We start from the raw sequence: 18,059 nt of genomic DNA, 5'->3' as shown, positions 1-18,059 counted from the left end.
GATACCGTTATATGGGGGCTATACCAAAACATGGACCTATGTTGACGATGTTTCGTTGGAGATGTTTTATGACCACTGAGAACTTCAAATGTCAAATTACAGCTATTTCGGTTAAAAACTGTAGCTAAAATTCTCAAAATACCGAAAATTGGGAGGTACCGTTATATGGGGGCTATATCAAAACATGGACCTATGTTGACGATGTTTGGTGGAGATGTTTCATGACCACTGAGAACCTCAAATGTCAAATTGCAGATATTTCGGTTACAAATTGTGGCTAAAATTCTCAAAATACCGAAAATCGGGAGGTACCGTTATATGGGGGCTATACCAAAACATGGACCTATGTTGACGATGCTTGGTGGAGCTATTTCATGACCACTGAGAACCTCAAATGGCATATTACAGCTAGTTCGGTTAAAAATTGTAGCTAAAATTCTCAAAATACCGAAAATCGGGCGGTACCGTTATATGGGGGCTATACCTAAACATGGACCTATGTTGACGATGTTTCGTGGAGATGTTTCATGACCACTGAGAACCTCAAATGTCAAATTGCAGATAGTTCGGTTAAAAATTGTGGCTAAAATTCTCAAAATACCGAAAAATCGGAAGGTACCGTTATATGGGGACTATACCAAAACATGGACCTATGCCCATATCCTTTATGATATAAGTTTGTTGATCACTAGGAACCCTAAGTGCCAAATTATAGCTAATTCGATCTGCAAATGTGGCGAAGAACGTCAAAATACCTCAAATCCGGAGGTACCGTTATATGGGGGCTATACCAAAAAGTGGACCGATATAGCCCATCTTCGAACTTGACCTGCCTATGGAAAAAAGACCCTAGGATGCAAAATTTCAGCACTCTATCTCAATTATTGCGGACGCTAGAGTGATTACAACAGACGGACAGACGGACAGACAGACGGACAGACGGACATGGCTAGATCGTCTTAGAATTTTATCCTGATCAAGAATATATATACTTTATAGGGTCGCAAATGATTAGTTCGATGTGTTGCAAACAGAATGACAAACTTAATATACCCTCCATACTATGGTGGAGGGTATAAAAATATGTTGGTACCCAAACAAATAAAATTGAGATATGTTACAAAATGTTGCAAACATATTTCTGCGTATACTATCATAAAATCCACAGTAGAAGTTCTTCGCAAACGACTAAAAATGCTGCATAGTGTTATTAAATATTATGGATGATCTGGTTCAGACTATGTACGCACTGCTTTGTTTCTGCAATTTTTGCATATTTAAGCCTTGATTATCAAAGCCATGATTTATCAAATCACACATATCAATATATATATATCGAAATGTTGCCATATGTACGCAAAGACTATGCTATTTAGCCTGGGTTCTCATTCTGCCCGTTTAACTTCTAGCGATGTCATGAAGAATTAGTGTTGAGTCAGAGGGGATGTGTATTGGAACACATGTAGAAGAATTTTAAATCAAAGGAAGGCAAAATGTACTTACCGGTAATTAGGAGAAATCCAAACAATACGAAAAATATCACATATATCCGAGTCAACATTCTGATTACAGCTAAATGTTGCTATTGCTGTATTTATTAACTTTTAGGTAGGCAATCGGATGCTGATGTGACTGTATATAGTAGGTCCAATGCGATTGTATGTAAAAACAAATGTACGCAAAAACTAAGCACTTCTATCGGCTGATGGGCATGTATGAGATATTTTGCGGTTGCTTAGTTTGCTTAATTTTCTTCCACGAATACAATATTTAACATAAAATTCACAAAACTTTAAACGAAGTTAGTTTGTAGGTAACATACGGAATTTGTTCATTTCAGTTGTTATTACACAAATTTCCTGTGGCATATGTCGGAATTATGCAACATATCACTTAACAAAAATATGTATGTATGTACATGTAGTTTTTTTATAAAGACAAACAGCTAGAGGATAGTTGGGTTATGATGCTCAGTTTAGAAATGATCGACTTGGACATGGATAACGATTAACCACTACCACATATTGGTGTTATCTATTGTTGAAAATTTTTTTTCTATACTGTACCGATGAGAAGGATAAGCACCACTCCTCTTATTTAGCTAGCTATAGTCGTATTTTGAATGTGTGCCACAGAATGTTTGCTTGTATATCCCCGATCATATGGTGGGTAGTGCGAATATTATCAAATACAACAATGAAGGACGGTAACGTGTAGACAATGTGAGTAACGTATGGCGAATCTCGAGAGGCTAGCCACTTCATCGATCGAGGCCCCTTGCCGATCGCGTCGCTGGCATTACAATTTGCACCACAGTCGAATGATGTTTATTTTTTTTTTTTCACTTTTGTTGCGCGTCTGCCGTTTACTGTTGGAAACAAGTTTGTTTTGAAAGAGAACGAATACGACGGCGACTAATGTTTGTGGATGCGAGAGCGTATCCGCGGCGGCAATGTCTGGATGTGTTAGCGAACGTTTTGGGCTTGTTCAAGCTGTTGCCGTTTATATGAATGTACTTTTGGGTTATTTGTTGTGAGTAGTCACTTTTTTACTTTTCAGTATTTTTGATTGTCTACTTATAATTAAACGCTATACATACATATTTATGTATATATTTATGTTTGTGGTTAGAATGTTATTTCATATTTGTATATTTTTCAAGCATGACCTTTTGCTATATTCACCAACACTTTCAAAGTATTTAACAAGGTTGTGCTATTTTAATATTCCCTTTAAAATTTCAGTTTATTTTATAATTTGGCTACCGTTAACATTTCGAGTTATCCTAAAAAATATCCGAATAGTTTTTACAATAGGATAGTGAAAATTAAAATAATTAAAATTGATAGTCTAATCGTAGCAATCACGGGTCACAAAAAAGCTTAAAGAATCGGACTAATGTTGCAATTACTGCGCGCTTAATATACAATAGAAATTGACAAAAAAAAAAGTAGAGAAGAACTGCTTAAGATTTTCGTAGTATGTTACGTTCAACGACCAAACTACTACTGAGCTCCTCATATACACCATGTTAACAAGTCTCTGCATTAAGCTCAGTTTATTGCAATAAAGTGGAGTTGTTTCAACAAAGCTTTTTGTTCAGATGAGGCATTTACTTCAAAACTGGTTTAATGTATAAAGTTGTAGAGTACAGATGTACACGCATGGGTGTATTCTTAATTTTTCTATCCAGAAGTGCCTCCGAAAATCGAGAATTTTAATAAAACTAGAAACGTATTCTTGTACGTAGATAGTATTATGGAAATCAATGCACAGTAAATATTATGTTTAACTATGTCAATGACAGTCATTTTACTGACTTGTGTTGCGACGTTGTAATAAGAGACTTGTAAGAAAGTGGTATATTTCCTAATCCTACGATGAGCAACATTTTTGGATGAAGTGAAGGACATACAATTATAAAGACAGTAAAAATGCATTTGACATACAAACAGTTTCCAAAAATCTATATAAATAAAAATCAAATGTCGTTCGTTGGTAATAGCGTCAATTGAGAACGGCTGGAGCGATTTGGATAATTCTTTTTTTTGAAATGTTCGTCACAACCCAACTTAGGTTTTTATGCGTCCACTTTTACGACCACATTTTGTCAATTTTAATCTTTTCTACATAAACTACACGCAGAGAAGAGATATTGTAGGAGCAATCATATTCTAAGAAAAAAATAGTATATTGTAAAATCTGAAAATATATATTGTTGGTACAACAATACATATATTTTGTGTTATTATGGTGCCTGACACAAAATATATGGTTGAAACAACAATACATATTTTCACATTTTTAAAACACAATATTTTGTTCTTAGAATATCACTGCTCCTACAATATCTCTTCTCTGCGTGTACTGAACTGATTTTCCTGAAATTGTCAAGAAATGTACAGGGATGGTCCCCGAAAACAGGCCACATATATTATTGAATTCCAGAGGACGCTGTATTTGCAAAAATTACGCATGTATCAGTTTAAAAATTTACGGATTAAACTGCAATTTAGGTACTTCTTTTCTTAAATATGTTATATATTTAATACTACTGAATCGATTTCCATCAAATTTGCAGCAAAATTTCAATGTTTGCCGTTGTTATGTATATTTTATGAATTTCGGGGGAGGTGGGGTACTTTCCCCACGCCTTTTTTTAAACGCTATATGTATAAGCCAAACTTATGATTATATCGGTTTCGACATCAATTTTGGGAGGCAATGGGGTTGTGGGTACCCTATGTACATGTTTTGAGCCAAAATACCGGACCACGTCCACTTTTTTAAATATATTATATCTTGAAAACTGATGACCACGCCTACTCTTTTCAATACATTATTTTTCCAAAACTACTGAACCTAATTTCATGCAATTTTCAGAAAATGTTCGGGAATATTCCGTGGTTCAAAATGCTATATATTGGCAGACGAATTTCGGGGGCCTATTGTTTTATAATCGCTGTATTTGCTAAAGTGAGTTAAAAAATCCCTATTTTTGAGTTGTCAGTGTGAAATGAAACTTTCATTTATTGACAATATCGAATTGAATACCAGCTACGCAACCGAAAGCCTTTCGAAAAGACCATAAACAAACATGTTGGACTTTTGTAAAGTGGACCGATATGGACCACTTTCTAAACTAAACTTGGACAAAATATTAGGAGATCCGATGTTTTGACCAAATTGGTTGCTCCGTTTGTAAGATATCGCGCCTACCATTTTAGTGAATTTTTTTGCACTTTTGAAGTAGAGTTACCGGAAGGAGTCGACCGATATGGCTCTACTTCGAACAACATTTTAGGCGAAGGCCAAATTTTTGACCCAGTCGGCTGATCCGTTCGAGAGTTATCGTGCACTCTAGCCTTGATGCCGTTGGGCTTTTCACAGTTTTCGGTCGATTTTTGCAAAATGAATCAAAGCGAGTCGGGAGCAAACCTTGAACTGCACTTTGCCCTAATATTGTGTGCCCGTTTAAAAGGTTATATACCACCAATCGGCAACAAGAACAATTTGAGCAAACACTGTTGTCAGTGCATGGTTTTTGCATTAGTGAGTTGAGAGAGAAGCTCTCTTTGCTTGATCGCGAGTAAAGGGCTGCGGAATGCTGTTCTATACACTCGTTAGTCTAAAGACTGGGGGTATTAAAAGATAATATTTGAACTCATAATTGCATTCTATTGCAGTTGTCAGTCCATTATATATTGCTTTAGCCATGGCTTCGGAGTTGGAGTCGGAAAACGATTATATTCATAGGTCTGGAAAGGCATTCTTGTCTTCTATGAAAGGAACGACTGGATTTCAATAAATGGCTTTATGGTTTCTTACTAATCTTCAAAAGGAGTTGTGTTTTATAGAAGTGATATGGACTTCATTTTTCATGATTTTTTTCCAAGAAAACTACCAAACTTTTTTGTTCGTTTTTTTTTTAATTTTATGTGTTTTTGTGACAAATGGCCATCCACGAAACCTTTTTTGTGCTAACTCTAGCTCGAAAACTAATTAACCGATCGTCTTGTTTTTTTGTGGATGATTTTTTAGAAAATATTAGATTTTGGCTTAAAAACTGACGTTTTCTGGTCATAAAGTGTGCAACAATTTTTTTAAATAATAAAATAGATCGATGGAGGGCTAGATTTTGATGTCCTTGATAACCCCACAAAATTGTATGACAATAGGTTCATCAGTTTTCGAGCTTGAGTTGGTACCGATTTTAAAATGTCGTTTCGAGAAAAACACGTCTTTAGTTTCTATGTTGCATACAAAACACAGTAAATTTTTCCCTGCCAATGCCCATATCAATAATGTTCCGATCGACTTGAAAATGTTACCACATATTCTATGCAACTTCCTTCTACTTTAAAATAAGTCAATAAAGAATTTTTCAATTTTCTGAAATTTACAAGTGGGGGTCAACCCTTAAGAGAATCCTATTTGTATACAATAAGTAAAGTTATTGGTCTCCTAAGATAAACCTTTCGGAAGATTCTATTGAAGAACCTTGAGTGTTTTGTGTAAGAGAAGTGGTCTAAGTGATCTTCTGTAAGAAAACATACTTCACCTTTCGCTGTTCTATGAAAATACCTATCCGTATTCTATGAGAAATCTTGTAGTTCTTCGATGAGAAGATTCTGATTCTCATAAATCAGATCATATAGTTTACACTAGCTATCAATGTCGTATGACCCGAAATAAAAACATTTCATATCTGCCCACACAGGCAATGTGGAGACGCAATTTGACGGAAATTTTGCGGGTGTGGACGCAAAAAGTAAACGTTTCAGCAAAGTTGGACGTCATTTCTGATAGAAGAATGGTGAAAAATTCAATCATTGCCCTTGCCCTTGCTCTTTTATTCTTCTCTCAGAAATGACGTTCAACTTTGCTGAAACGTTGGATGTGTTAGGGCTTAACGATGGAAAATTTCAGCACATATGTACAAAGAAAAAAAAAGACTGCATTTTAGGAATATTATTAATAAAGTCTTGCCAAGGTTCAAATTTCTGCATTTCATTAACGTCTTTCATAAAGCAAAAAATACTGGTTTCTTCTGAGCGATTGAAAAAAAAAACAATTTTGGCGAGTTGTTTTGTTTTTATTGACTAACAACCACCACCCACCAAACCAGGGGCAAATTTTGCTGCTTTTTATTAGATAATTACAATAATAATTTACAGTTTTCTTCTAATGATTTTCGTACATGTTGAATCTATCAGCACTAGGTAGAGATATTAGATGTTGCCTTCATATTAAAGAAACTAAAAATTATAGACGCGAACTACATATATCGTACAGCCAATCACTTTGTTTTATTTATTTATTTATTAGCAATTATATTTATAAATAAATTACACATATAAAATCATAAAGCAGCTCTGGCTACTAGGCCTTAAGCTAGTTTTCTACAAAAACACAACACCAGTACCATGTGTGGAATTTTGTGCTAATTATGAAAACGAGTTTCTAAGATCGATCCGCACCGACTGTGATTACTAAAACCCTTTTGATATATTTTCTACCTAAAATTTTAAATTTGCTGTGTTTGAAAAATATTTTTAGAAAATAAATACGATTCTCACAGGCAAAGTCAACAAAAACAGCCTGTAACTTTCGCGAATTCGTTGCAAATGACCCCATATTCTCTTGTCCGATAGGTACAAAAAATATAAATATAAAATTCACGAGTTTTTAAAGAAAAACTAAAAATTGCAATAGTGTCAAAAGTTCCTAATATGCTCCGAAATGGCGCTATTTGAGAACAAATTGGTCCAGAACGGTTTGATAATGATTTTAAATTAGATTACAAAAAAATAAAAATTTTAAAGAAAAGCAAATATGTTGTTGAACTTAAATGCATTTGGTGCGGAAACTTTTTTCGCGATAGAGAAAAAATTGCACCTTATTTCATAATAGTTGTTCATGCTCTACACGGCTATGTGGTGGTATTTTTGATATTTGCAAAAAAGTGCAAAAAGTTATTTCCCTAATGTAGACATTTAAGGTAGTTCTTTTACATTCGGCAAATAATTTGTATTCAATCGAATGAGTTTCTAATGGGAAAGGTACGTCCTTCAATAAAATTGCCAATATAGAATCACGTTTCGATGTTAACGTTGATTTTACTTGTATTATTTTTGGAGTGATAGAAGAAAATTTGCACGTAAGTTATATTTAGAATAGAGGATAGCCGCGTTACAGCCCAGTATATACAGAGATCCCACAGTTTAATTGTGTGAACAAATATTGAGCAGGTGAAATTTACCATCATTTTCCTGAGAAGAATATCTAAATTTTGGTCCAAATATAAAATTCTTACTTTGCCCAGGGGAAAAGTGGTGTATGGTATCGGCCCGTCCGACTCCCCTCTCTACCTTGTTTTTCTATTAATGTTGGGTTTGTTAAATCCGGTTATATATAAACGTACTATTATTTAAGTTTTCTAAAACTATAAATCATTCAGAAAATAGTAAAATTATCCCGTTACACTTACCGTGCAGTCGTTGTGTTTTCTCGTATAGGTATTGCTTATAAGACATTTTCCAAGAGATTCTTTTTCGGATGAAAATAAAAACTTCGCAGAATAACTCAATTCCTAAACAAATCTAAATTTATGTCATATATCTTCATTTTTTAAGTCTTAATATATAAAAGAGCTTAATGATAACTGAGTGAGTGAGTGGCTGACTGACTGACAGATCATCGAAAACCACTGAAGCTAGATTCTTGAAATTTTGGCTGTAGGTTGCTGCTGGTGTGTTGGGGTCAGATAAGACTGGGTTTTTGAACATTCGTCCTAGAAGGGTACTAAAATTATATTATTTAGGCAAACGGAAAGAGCTAGAATAACATTTTGAATGGCGGTCACTGACAGAGAGTTAGAGAGATGTACCAATGGATTTTTTCAACCTATGAGTGTACGAAAAGTTACTAAATTTGGTACCAAATGCATATTTTTAACGGAAGGTCGGGAAGTGGTGTTGAAGTAAAGAAATGGTTTTGGAAATTCGTATTTATGTGTACGAAAAGTACTTAATGGTGCTAAATTTGGTACAATTTTAATTTGGGTGAACGGACAGAGCTGAAAATTTCAATTTTGGGATTATGATTTCTGTTGTAGTATAGAATTGAGTTAGTCTTGCAAAATCGATCTTATGTTTATGAAAAGTACTAAATGGTACTAAATTTGGTACAATTTGGATTTGAGGGAACGAATAGAGTTGGAATCCTGAAATTTAGAATTAAGATTAATGTTGAAGTGCAGGATGGAAATATGTAGGTATTTTTGCAATTCGTACTTATGTTAGAGAACTTGTGCAGCTGGAATTCTGACATTTATAATAAAGATTACTGTTGATGTGAGGAATGAAGATATAAAACGTATTTTTGAAAATTCGTACTTATGTTTACGAAAAGGTACTAAATTTGGTACTATTTGGATTCAGTTGAACGGATAGAGATGGAATTCTGAAATTTGGAATTATGTTTACTGTTGGAGTATATGATTGAGATAGATTTGGAAACTCGTACTTACCCAGCAAAATGTTTGCTTCCAAAGATGCAGTTAAATCATATGTACAAGTGATCTGGAAGTGCATCAAATTATGTATTTTCACTCATGATTTTTACAAGAGCGTGACTACTGAAACATGCTCTCCATTAGCACTGCATTTTCTAACCCTTCGGCACTGTATTTAACTATCCCTTTGGAATCGCATTTTAACTAACCCTTTAGGGTAGAATAGGATGCAGTCCAATTTGCATCCAGAGCACGTGTTTTGATGCAGTGCTTTGGATTGAATTTAAAGGCACTCTTCGGAATGTGTTGTTATGCAGTTCAAAGATGCAATAAAAATGCAAGCCATTGCAAACTATCCCAAAATAAATAAAAAGAATTTATTGTTTGTGTAAGCCAAGAATAATACTTTATTACATCAACACAGATTATGAAATTTCTTCATTAAATTCAATAGCAACTGAGTTTGTTTCATCCGCTCTCCATTTAATCCGAACTGAAATGTTTTTGCTTCATCTGCTAAAGGGATTCTTATATTGTCTTCCCATCACTAGTTAAGATTTCGACAAGTACTCCAACAGCACTTCATTAGGAAATTTTCTTCTCGTGAGTTACCGTAAAAATGTTCCCAACTTTTGGTTGTATTTTCTATTTTATATAAAGTTTTAGAAATTGATGCACACTTTTTTAATCTTTGAAAAAGTTCTGTAGTTGTAGGTATCTACAAATTTCTTGCTTGTTAGAGATCACTAAGCACCTGCTTGTAAAATGTATCGAACAAAGTGCCTTTTTCACGACTCCCTTGAACTGCATCCGGGTGCAATTTAAATGTGAGAAATGGATGTCAATCGTTGGATCGCATCCGAATGCGGTTAAAATGTAAGGAGTGCATTTTTCACGACTCTGATTGAACTGAATCCAGATGCTGTTAAAATGTGAGGAAAGGATGTGATTCATTGGATCGCATCCGAATGCCGTTAAAATGTAAGGAATGGAGTGCCTCTTTCACGACTCCGTTTTAACTGCATCAAAACATGTCGTGAAAGAACTAGTCTACATTGCATTACTTCCAATTTATTTTGCTGGGTATGTGCACGAAAAGTACTAAATGGTATAAAATTTGGTACGATTTGGGTTTGGTTGTATAGAGATGGAATCATGAAATTTAGAATTGAGATTACTGCCGAGCAAAAAAAGTCCTCCCAAAATCATGGGTTTTGTAAGGGATTTTTGGCAGCCGTAACTACTCGCAAACCCCCTTTCTTCCCCATTATTTTTACAAGGGCATGTCGCACTCAGTTTGTAGTTATTTTATGACTACTAGAATAACTAGTTATTCTATGGCCACTAGAAGTTGAAAAGTAAGTTGAAAAAAATTCTATTTTTAGAACAATTGATGTCGAGATTTTTTTAATTTCATCACACTTCTTACTTTTATTTTACTTTATTTTATTTCGCTGTCTGCCCGAATTGAACCCACGAACCAGGGACGTACGCGGGATTTCATTTCGGGGGGGGCCCAACTTGACCAAAAATTATGAAATTAAAAAATGTTTTGTAGCGTTACATAAAGCTATTTTAAAGGGTTTTTAGTTGATTTTATATGAAATATTGATACAAAGTATATAATTTCAATAGAGAGAGTTTACAATATTTTAGATATAACTTTGAAATTTGGAACAGAGTATAATAAATTAGTCTTTGGATGTTTAGAATTGAAATTAACCATATCAGAACACGTACAGTATAGTCCCCATACAAAAATTCCGCCTGGTATTTTGAAGATTTTGACCAAATTCTGCAACGCATTTGACGCAATAACTAAACATTTTTTCAAATGAACATTACCCATATAGGTTAACGTTTTAATGTATCCCAGAATTTTTAACCACAGTAGCTCTTATTTGGCATTTTCGATTCTATTTCAAAGATTTTCAGTATTTCTTCTTCTTTAAAGTACATATCCATACATCCCACATTAACTTCAGTCGCATTAAAAAAGTTTTGTCTTATTTTTGCCTTATTAAGTTATCAATTGAACACATTTTTACCACGAGGACTGATTCTGACAAGAAGATCTATCTAAAAACCTATTAATGTTATTTGTATACCATTAATTAATTGAAATCAATAACTCCAAAAAAAAGAATAAATCGAATCCCCGAGTGCAGATTGGGTTTGTACCGAACTATTGTTAGAAAATAATATTTTTTTATGTCATAAAAACACCAAAACTTTACTATTTTACCAGAAGTGATAGAGTCCATACAAGCCAACTAAAAAATTCAGAAAATTACATTTATGGTATGTTCCAGTACTGCAAGAATCTACTCATTTTTAGTGGTATAAATGTATAGATTCTTGCAGGTTCTGGAACAGGCATTTAGAAAAAAGAGAAAACATTTTTATCAGGAGTCGGGCGATACCAACTACGACTTATAGACTCCGAATTCTACTCGCAGCACCCCAGCAAAATGTTCGATGCCAAAGATGCCATTCAATCATGGATGCAAGTGATCTGGCATGTCATCTTTTTAGCATCTTCATCGATGAATTTTATATGAGCGTGGACCCCAAAAGATGCTATTCATTTTTGGATCCAAAGCATGTCATTTATACCAATGCTTTGACATGTCATTTTCACCAATGTAATTTCCACCCATGCTTTGGCATGCCATTTTCACCAAAACTTTGCAATGACATTATCATTACGACAGCAGTTTTAACAACTTTGGTTGTGATTTCGAGTCGTCGACAACATCAAGCTTATTGTAAATAATTAATCTTATATTTTTAGAAAATGTGTATAAATAAAAACACAAAATTCATCTCTATTGGATCGATGGAATGGGTTCAAATGCTGATGAAAAGATCGGATCTTTCACGGCTTCCTTTGCATGGGTTCAAATGCTGATGAAAAGATCCGATCTTTCACGACTTCCTTTGCATTGGTTCAAATGCTAATGAAAAGATCGGATCTTTCACGACTTAGTTTGAACCAATGCAAAAGATGCCGTGAAATCACTTCATCGCATGGAACCCCTTCCTTCAAATTTTGCTGGGACTGTTTGAGACTACGAAATCCACATTCTGTTTCGGCAAGAATTTAGCTAAGTCCTGCGATTGCCTAACACATTTTTGGAGTTACGGACAAAAATCGGTAAAATTTAAACGCAAAATTATATATGAAAAGTTCAATAAAAATTGACAACAGTCGGTATAACTTTACGACTGCTTTTTATTCGTCGCTAACTTACAGAAAAAAATCGGTAATTACGAAATTATAAGTATTTTAATTTTACCGACAATTGTCGGTAACTCAAAAATTGAGTTAGAGAATCGATCTACTGATATCCCAATGGTTGTTGTTCCGCCTTATTTCTATATTAATTGTACGATTAGAAGTTTGACTATGACTTCTGTCGGCACAGCGGAGGCAAACTTATGAAAATTCATAACTTTTGTTTTCTCGAAAACAAGTAAAAAATTATCAGTCGGGTTTGCCGATAGCCTGTGTAAGTTGAGACTTTTATCTATAGACAGATAGAATACGGGCTTCATAACCAAAATCTTTGTCCTATAAATTGTGTAGTCAGGGAGTTTCAGAATTTCGTGGCTTTTTTGGACATATAAACTTTCCGACAAAAATATTTGGGTATAAAACTTCAAGATTGTGTGCGTTGTGATTAAATGCTTATGCTGAGTTCATAAGTTTGACTTCGATAAGAGCGCAAAAGTTTTGCACTTTTGTGGAGAAAATACCTAATTTTGGAAGTCAAGCCGTTATTTTAGTTGGTCATGGTAAGATTTAGAGTTTTTGAACCGTTATGTCAGGAAGCATGGACTTACCACGAAAAATAGAATATCGCAGCAACCAAGACCGCAAGCAGTAGCATTGGTCAAAATGTCCAATGGATTCTCGTACGGCCCATAAATTGCACTTATGTTGAAATTTTGTGAGGAAGGTATCCGAAGATGTTGTCGCATATAGAAGCTCTTTGTACTTGATATACGTATGTACGTCCGGAAATAATTTTAGGATGTTCAAAGTTTCGGTGAAATCGGATATTCAAATTTTGTGTACGAGGTACCTGAAGGAGTGAACCGATATAATCCATATTCGAACCTAATCTATGTCTCGAAGAAATCGAGTTGGACCTTCGAGAGTTATTGTGCGCACCATTTTAGCGAAATATTTTGTAGTCTTGTGTGAAAAGGAATGGACCAATATGACTTAAAGTTCGATTGATCCGTTCCAGAGTTCTCATGCGCTCGAGCCAGACAGAGAAACAAACTGGGCTAAATCGACGCCAAATTATTTGAAGCCGCTTTTGTCGAAAGATATGAGGAGTCAAAGGTCATTATTTCGATGAGGTACATTTTTATCGTTAGCCTAAAGGCTGAAATTACAGCAGATTTTAATACCATTTAACCAATGTTTGAGCATTAATTTCGTTTACGGTTGTTTTCAGCTACAAATTTGTTAATGGTAGGAAAAAAATTCTGGTGGGTATGCTACTTGTAGCAGATATTAGCACTTTATGATGCACAACAATAAATTTTTCTCCATTAAATAAATAATTAAAAAAATTAAGGTAGTAAACAATTTTTTAACTGGGTTCAGAGATATACTTTACGGAAAACACTTGATATATCGTACATTTTTCCAGTAAACATGTCATTTCATGCACTTCCAATCCGTACAATAATAAACTCGTCATTTTTTGAATACATAATGAGTTTAAAGCCTCAAGACCTTTATTTTCATTATAGAATTCCTCGACCCTTTATTATTTGATAATGAAATTACAAGAGATAAAGAAGTTATTCAGATTTTACTGGAAGTTTTTCTCATAAAGAGTATTTAAACAAAAAAAATTTAAATATTTCTTAGACAACTTGTTCATACATTACATTTTTACATAACATTCAAAACAATCTAACTTTTCTTTTCAAAATTCCAAAAATAAAAATTATTTTAGAGAAAAAACGTAATAATTTGTTAAAGTAGCTCAAAAAATTGTAGTCGACCAAATCATTTCGGGGGGGGGCCCGGGCCCCCCGTGCCCCCCCCCCCCCCCCCCCTGCGTACATCCCTGCCACGAACCCTCTGATTTCTAGCCAAAGACACTACACACTATGCCACGCACACGAATATTAAGGGTTGCTTAAGAACTTAAATGTGCAGTGTACATGTGCACCACGAACTGTTATTTTTTAATTAAAAAAAACTCGCGTGCCGAAAGTGAGCGTTGAACACACAACCCTAGGATTTATAGTCGGACACACACTCACTGTGCCACCGTCCTCATTACTTAGTGAGGAGCAAAGTAAGTAGGTTTGCCTTGTAATTTTTTTAAGAAGTATCCCATTACTTTTCAGATTACTTGTAATGGGAAAAGAAGCTTGTTTACATTACTTTGTAATGGGTTACGTAATGACTACTGGATCCGAATTTTTGCTGGGTGTTGGATTATAGGATTGAGGCAGTTTGAAATTCAGATTACTGTTTGAGTGTAGGATTGAATTAGTTGGGTGATCTGATAGAGCTGGATCCCGGAAATTGGGAATTAAGATTACGGTTGGATTGCAGGATTAAGATATATGTGGGTGAACAGATAGCGCTGGAATCATAGCTAAAATATGGAGCTGGAATTTTGAATTTTAGTATTAGGTTCACTTTTGGTGTGTAGAATGGAAATAAGAAAGTGATTTCGGAAATTGATGCTTATGTGTAGGAAAAGTACTAAACTGTACTAAATTTAATATTGTTATTGGATGTAGGGATAGAGCTGATATATGGAGGTGGTTTATAAATTATGTACATGAATATACGAAAAGTTCAAAATTGATCTAAATTTGGTACGTGGTGCTGGATTTCCAAAATTTGGTATTAGAGTCACTGTTGGTGTGCGGGGTTTAGATATGGAGGTGTGGGGTTAAAATATGGAGGTTTTGAAAATACGATAAGTGCAAAAGGGGTTGAGTTGGAATTGGTATACAGAATAGAGATAAGGAGGAGGTTTTGAGAATTCGTACTTATGTGTACTAAATGGTACCAAATGTGGTACAATTTCGATTTGGGAGAATCGATAGAGTCGGAATAAAAGAAGAGAATTTTGGAAATGTACGAAAACTAGTAATGGTACAGAATTTAGTATAATTTGTTATTGTGTAAAGGGGATGAACTATAATTTTGAAATATTACGAGGAGGTTTTGGAAATTCGTACTTATGTATATGAAAAGTACTAAATGGTGCTATAATATAAGAAAGTATTTTTTGAACCTCATATCTATGCGTACGGAAAGTACTGTATTTGGTTTCATTTTGGTATTGCATGTTGGAATCCCCTTTCCGCATACGAAGTGGCGGGTACTTTGCTAATTTTTTAAACTACTATTTTAGTTGGATACGAACAAAAATGTATAACAGAGAAAGTTTTGGGTGAATTATTTCATTTTCAAAATTGGGAACTTGTTTCTCAATTTATGGGAGTCATTTTATTTTGGGCAGTTTTTCACTTCTATTTGGCGTTATTTCATTTCATTTTTTGGACTTTTTTCATTGTGAAATAAAGACCCAAATTTTGTGATTTATTTCATTTTCAGTTTGGGGACTTATTTTCCTCCACCTATATTTTTATGAAAAACCACCCTGTAGGGACTGTAGCCGATTTAAAGCCCACATAAAGCTAGCTTTTTTGTAAACATAAGTGGCTTTTTATCGATTATTTTCCCTTATGCCAACTGACTAATTTTACAAGGCGATGAGCGCCTAAGTAGTCAGTAATGTACAACGCCAGATAACTTTTCGACTGATTATAAACTAACTTTTTTGTCTATTTGTAGTCAGTTTAAAACATAATGTGAAAAAAAAAAAACAATTTTTGTTTGAACGTTTTCACACGATAAGGTTTGCCTGCTCAAAAATGCGTTGTCCGTTTTGGTTCTCATTCGTAAATTGTGTCAGTGTTGAAACAAAATGTGGAAGTAAGTGAACGAAAACGTACATAAAGTACTTTTTTGATAAATTCGTTCAAGAAATATTTTTTATTTAATTTGTATTATACAAACATTACTTCAAGAACATGTTATGATTTTTTAATTAATTTCTTTTATAGTTTTCGTAATTGAGATTATTTTAAATGTTTTGAAAGAAAAATGTTCGAACAGAATTGTTTGTATAAAAGGGGACGAAAAAAATCCATCAAGAAAAATTGACTAATGTAAATCTGATCATGGTATAAGTAATAACTGTTTCCTCACATATTTTTATAAAATTAAAAATGTGTGTGTGCGAAATGTGTAAGAAAAAAATGTAAACAAATACTCATTTTTGTGTTAAATGCTGTAAGAAGTGACAATACACACACATAAACCCTTTTTGGTACATTTATGTAAAACCGTACTTCTTTTTGTTCAAAAAGTACGCTTGTATAAAATGACTTCAAAAACGCAACACTAGATGTGAAAATTACGAATGAGAGTCAAAACGGAAACCACGTTTTTGAGCAGTCAAACCTTATCGTCTGAAAACGTTCTTTCTGTGTTTTTTTATCTTTGACTTTTCATATTCTCTCTCTCCCTCTCTTTGACTCTCTCTCTTTTTTGTTAGAGAGAAGAAGAGGCAAATTTGTATATTTCCTTTGTGTTCCTTTTTAATTCCAGAATAATATGAGTAATATGTACGAATATGTTCAGTCCATCAACACTGTATTCTATAATTGGATGCTGCATTTATACGAAGAATATTAAGAAAAAGCAAGTGTGAATTATTTATACATTTGTGCCTTATTTGTTCGACAAACTCAAATACTTTGCAGAAGGTACATGTTTTTGTTTTCAGAATGGTTGATCTCCAGATAACTTTTTAACCACTTTATAGTCAACCTACAAATAATCGATATATTATCAAACATTTTATCAACTGATTGATAAAAGTCCGACAGGGTAAATGGTCCTGTTACATAGATCGATGGCACATTGATATACCTGCATACAGCAACATATACAACAACATATGCAATTGCTGATTTTTGTTTTGTATTTACAACACTTTTTTACATATTCAATCAAAAGCAAAAGTTCATTCATTCTCGCAACAGGAAATCATATTTGGGAAAATGGGTCAAAAATTCATAACCCTAGTATACATACATATGTATGTCCACTTATTCCCATTATTGGTACCTCATAGATATACTTTTTGATAGCTTTCCTTACAAACATCGTTTTTTTGAAAAATGTATCCGCTGCTAAGGTCATTTCAACTAAAATGACGTTTTTAAAATTCAATATTTTTTTTAATTTTTTCTTTAAGCATTTTCTGGAAATGGAAAAGACCACCTAATAATTGGGTTTCACATTTTAACAAAAATATTCTCGTTGTTTTCAGTAGTATTGCCAAAGACACATTGTACCTAAAATGTTCTTTGTATACCTTAAAAATATTCAAATTTAATGGCGAAGTAATAGAAAAGCTTTTATACTTATTGTTTGGCTGTTTAAGCGATTTTAGCATGGGTAACATTCTCATGCGTATTTTCATTTCTTCAGTCTTTCGATATTTCTTTGTTTTATTAGAGAAGCTACGAAAGCTCTTCTCAAATCTCATTAAAACCACAAACACAAAAATATGTGGGAGCAAAGAACAAACATTATAACATAATAAATCGTGATTTCTTAATAGATTTATAATTGCTGCTTTTTTTAACCTTGATGAGCAAATCCACGCCACGCCATAATACACCATATAATAAAAGTTTACATACAGCGAAACATTCGGAAAATATTTTTAAATTACTACACAGTGTTCAGGGCTTCTGATGCATCAATATGGTTCAAATTTTTATAAGTATATAGTCGGATGCAAGAAATCTCTCTGGAGTAGGTCATTCAATTCATATACATATGTATTTCATTTCTTACACGATTATATGAAATTTTCCTCCGTGGCCGAAAATGGTAAAAACCAGGTATTTCGGAATACAAATTTATTGATGGGAATTGATAGAAAACATTTCAATTTGAATGAATTTAAATTAT

At 33.8% G+C, this 18,059-nt stretch overlaps 2 protein-coding genes across 5 annotated transcripts in view; one reads left to right on the top strand and one right to left on the bottom strand.

Annotated features, from left to right (window-relative positions):
* LOC141387529 (uncharacterized) overlaps positions 1–3,017 on the bottom strand; it is a 61,108-nt gene extending 58,091 nt beyond the window's left edge. Inside the window, exons 1-2 of one of the 3 annotated variants that reach the window (XM_073957401.1) lie at positions 2,912–3,010; positions 1,504–2,785 (exon numbers count right to left, since the gene is read on the bottom strand). In XM_073957401.1, coding sequence (XP_073813502.1) covers positions 1,504–1,561 — 58 coding nt within the window. In that variant the 5' untranslated portion in view covers positions 1,562–2,785; positions 2,912–3,010. Of the gene's footprint in view, positions 1–1,503 lie in introns of all 3 variants that reach the window. The other 2 variants (XM_073957411.1, XM_073957394.1) reach the window with 2 other exon arrangements.
* Positions 1–18,059, top strand: part of qin (tudor domain-containing protein qin) — a 462,035-nt gene that overhangs the window by 310,967 nt on the left and 133,009 nt on the right. The gene's annotated exons all lie outside the window — the stretch shown is intronic.

This window comes from Musca autumnalis, unplaced genomic scaffold (genome assembly GCF_047663935.1).
Source record: "Musca autumnalis isolate F117 unplaced genomic scaffold, ASM4766393v1 scaffold_1, whole genome shotgun sequence".
NCBI classification, from domain to species: Eukaryota; Metazoa; Arthropoda; class Insecta; order Diptera; family Muscidae; genus Musca; species Musca autumnalis.
Note: the sequence above shows the minus strand (reverse complement) of the source record. Positions and strands in the feature narration are given on the sequence as shown.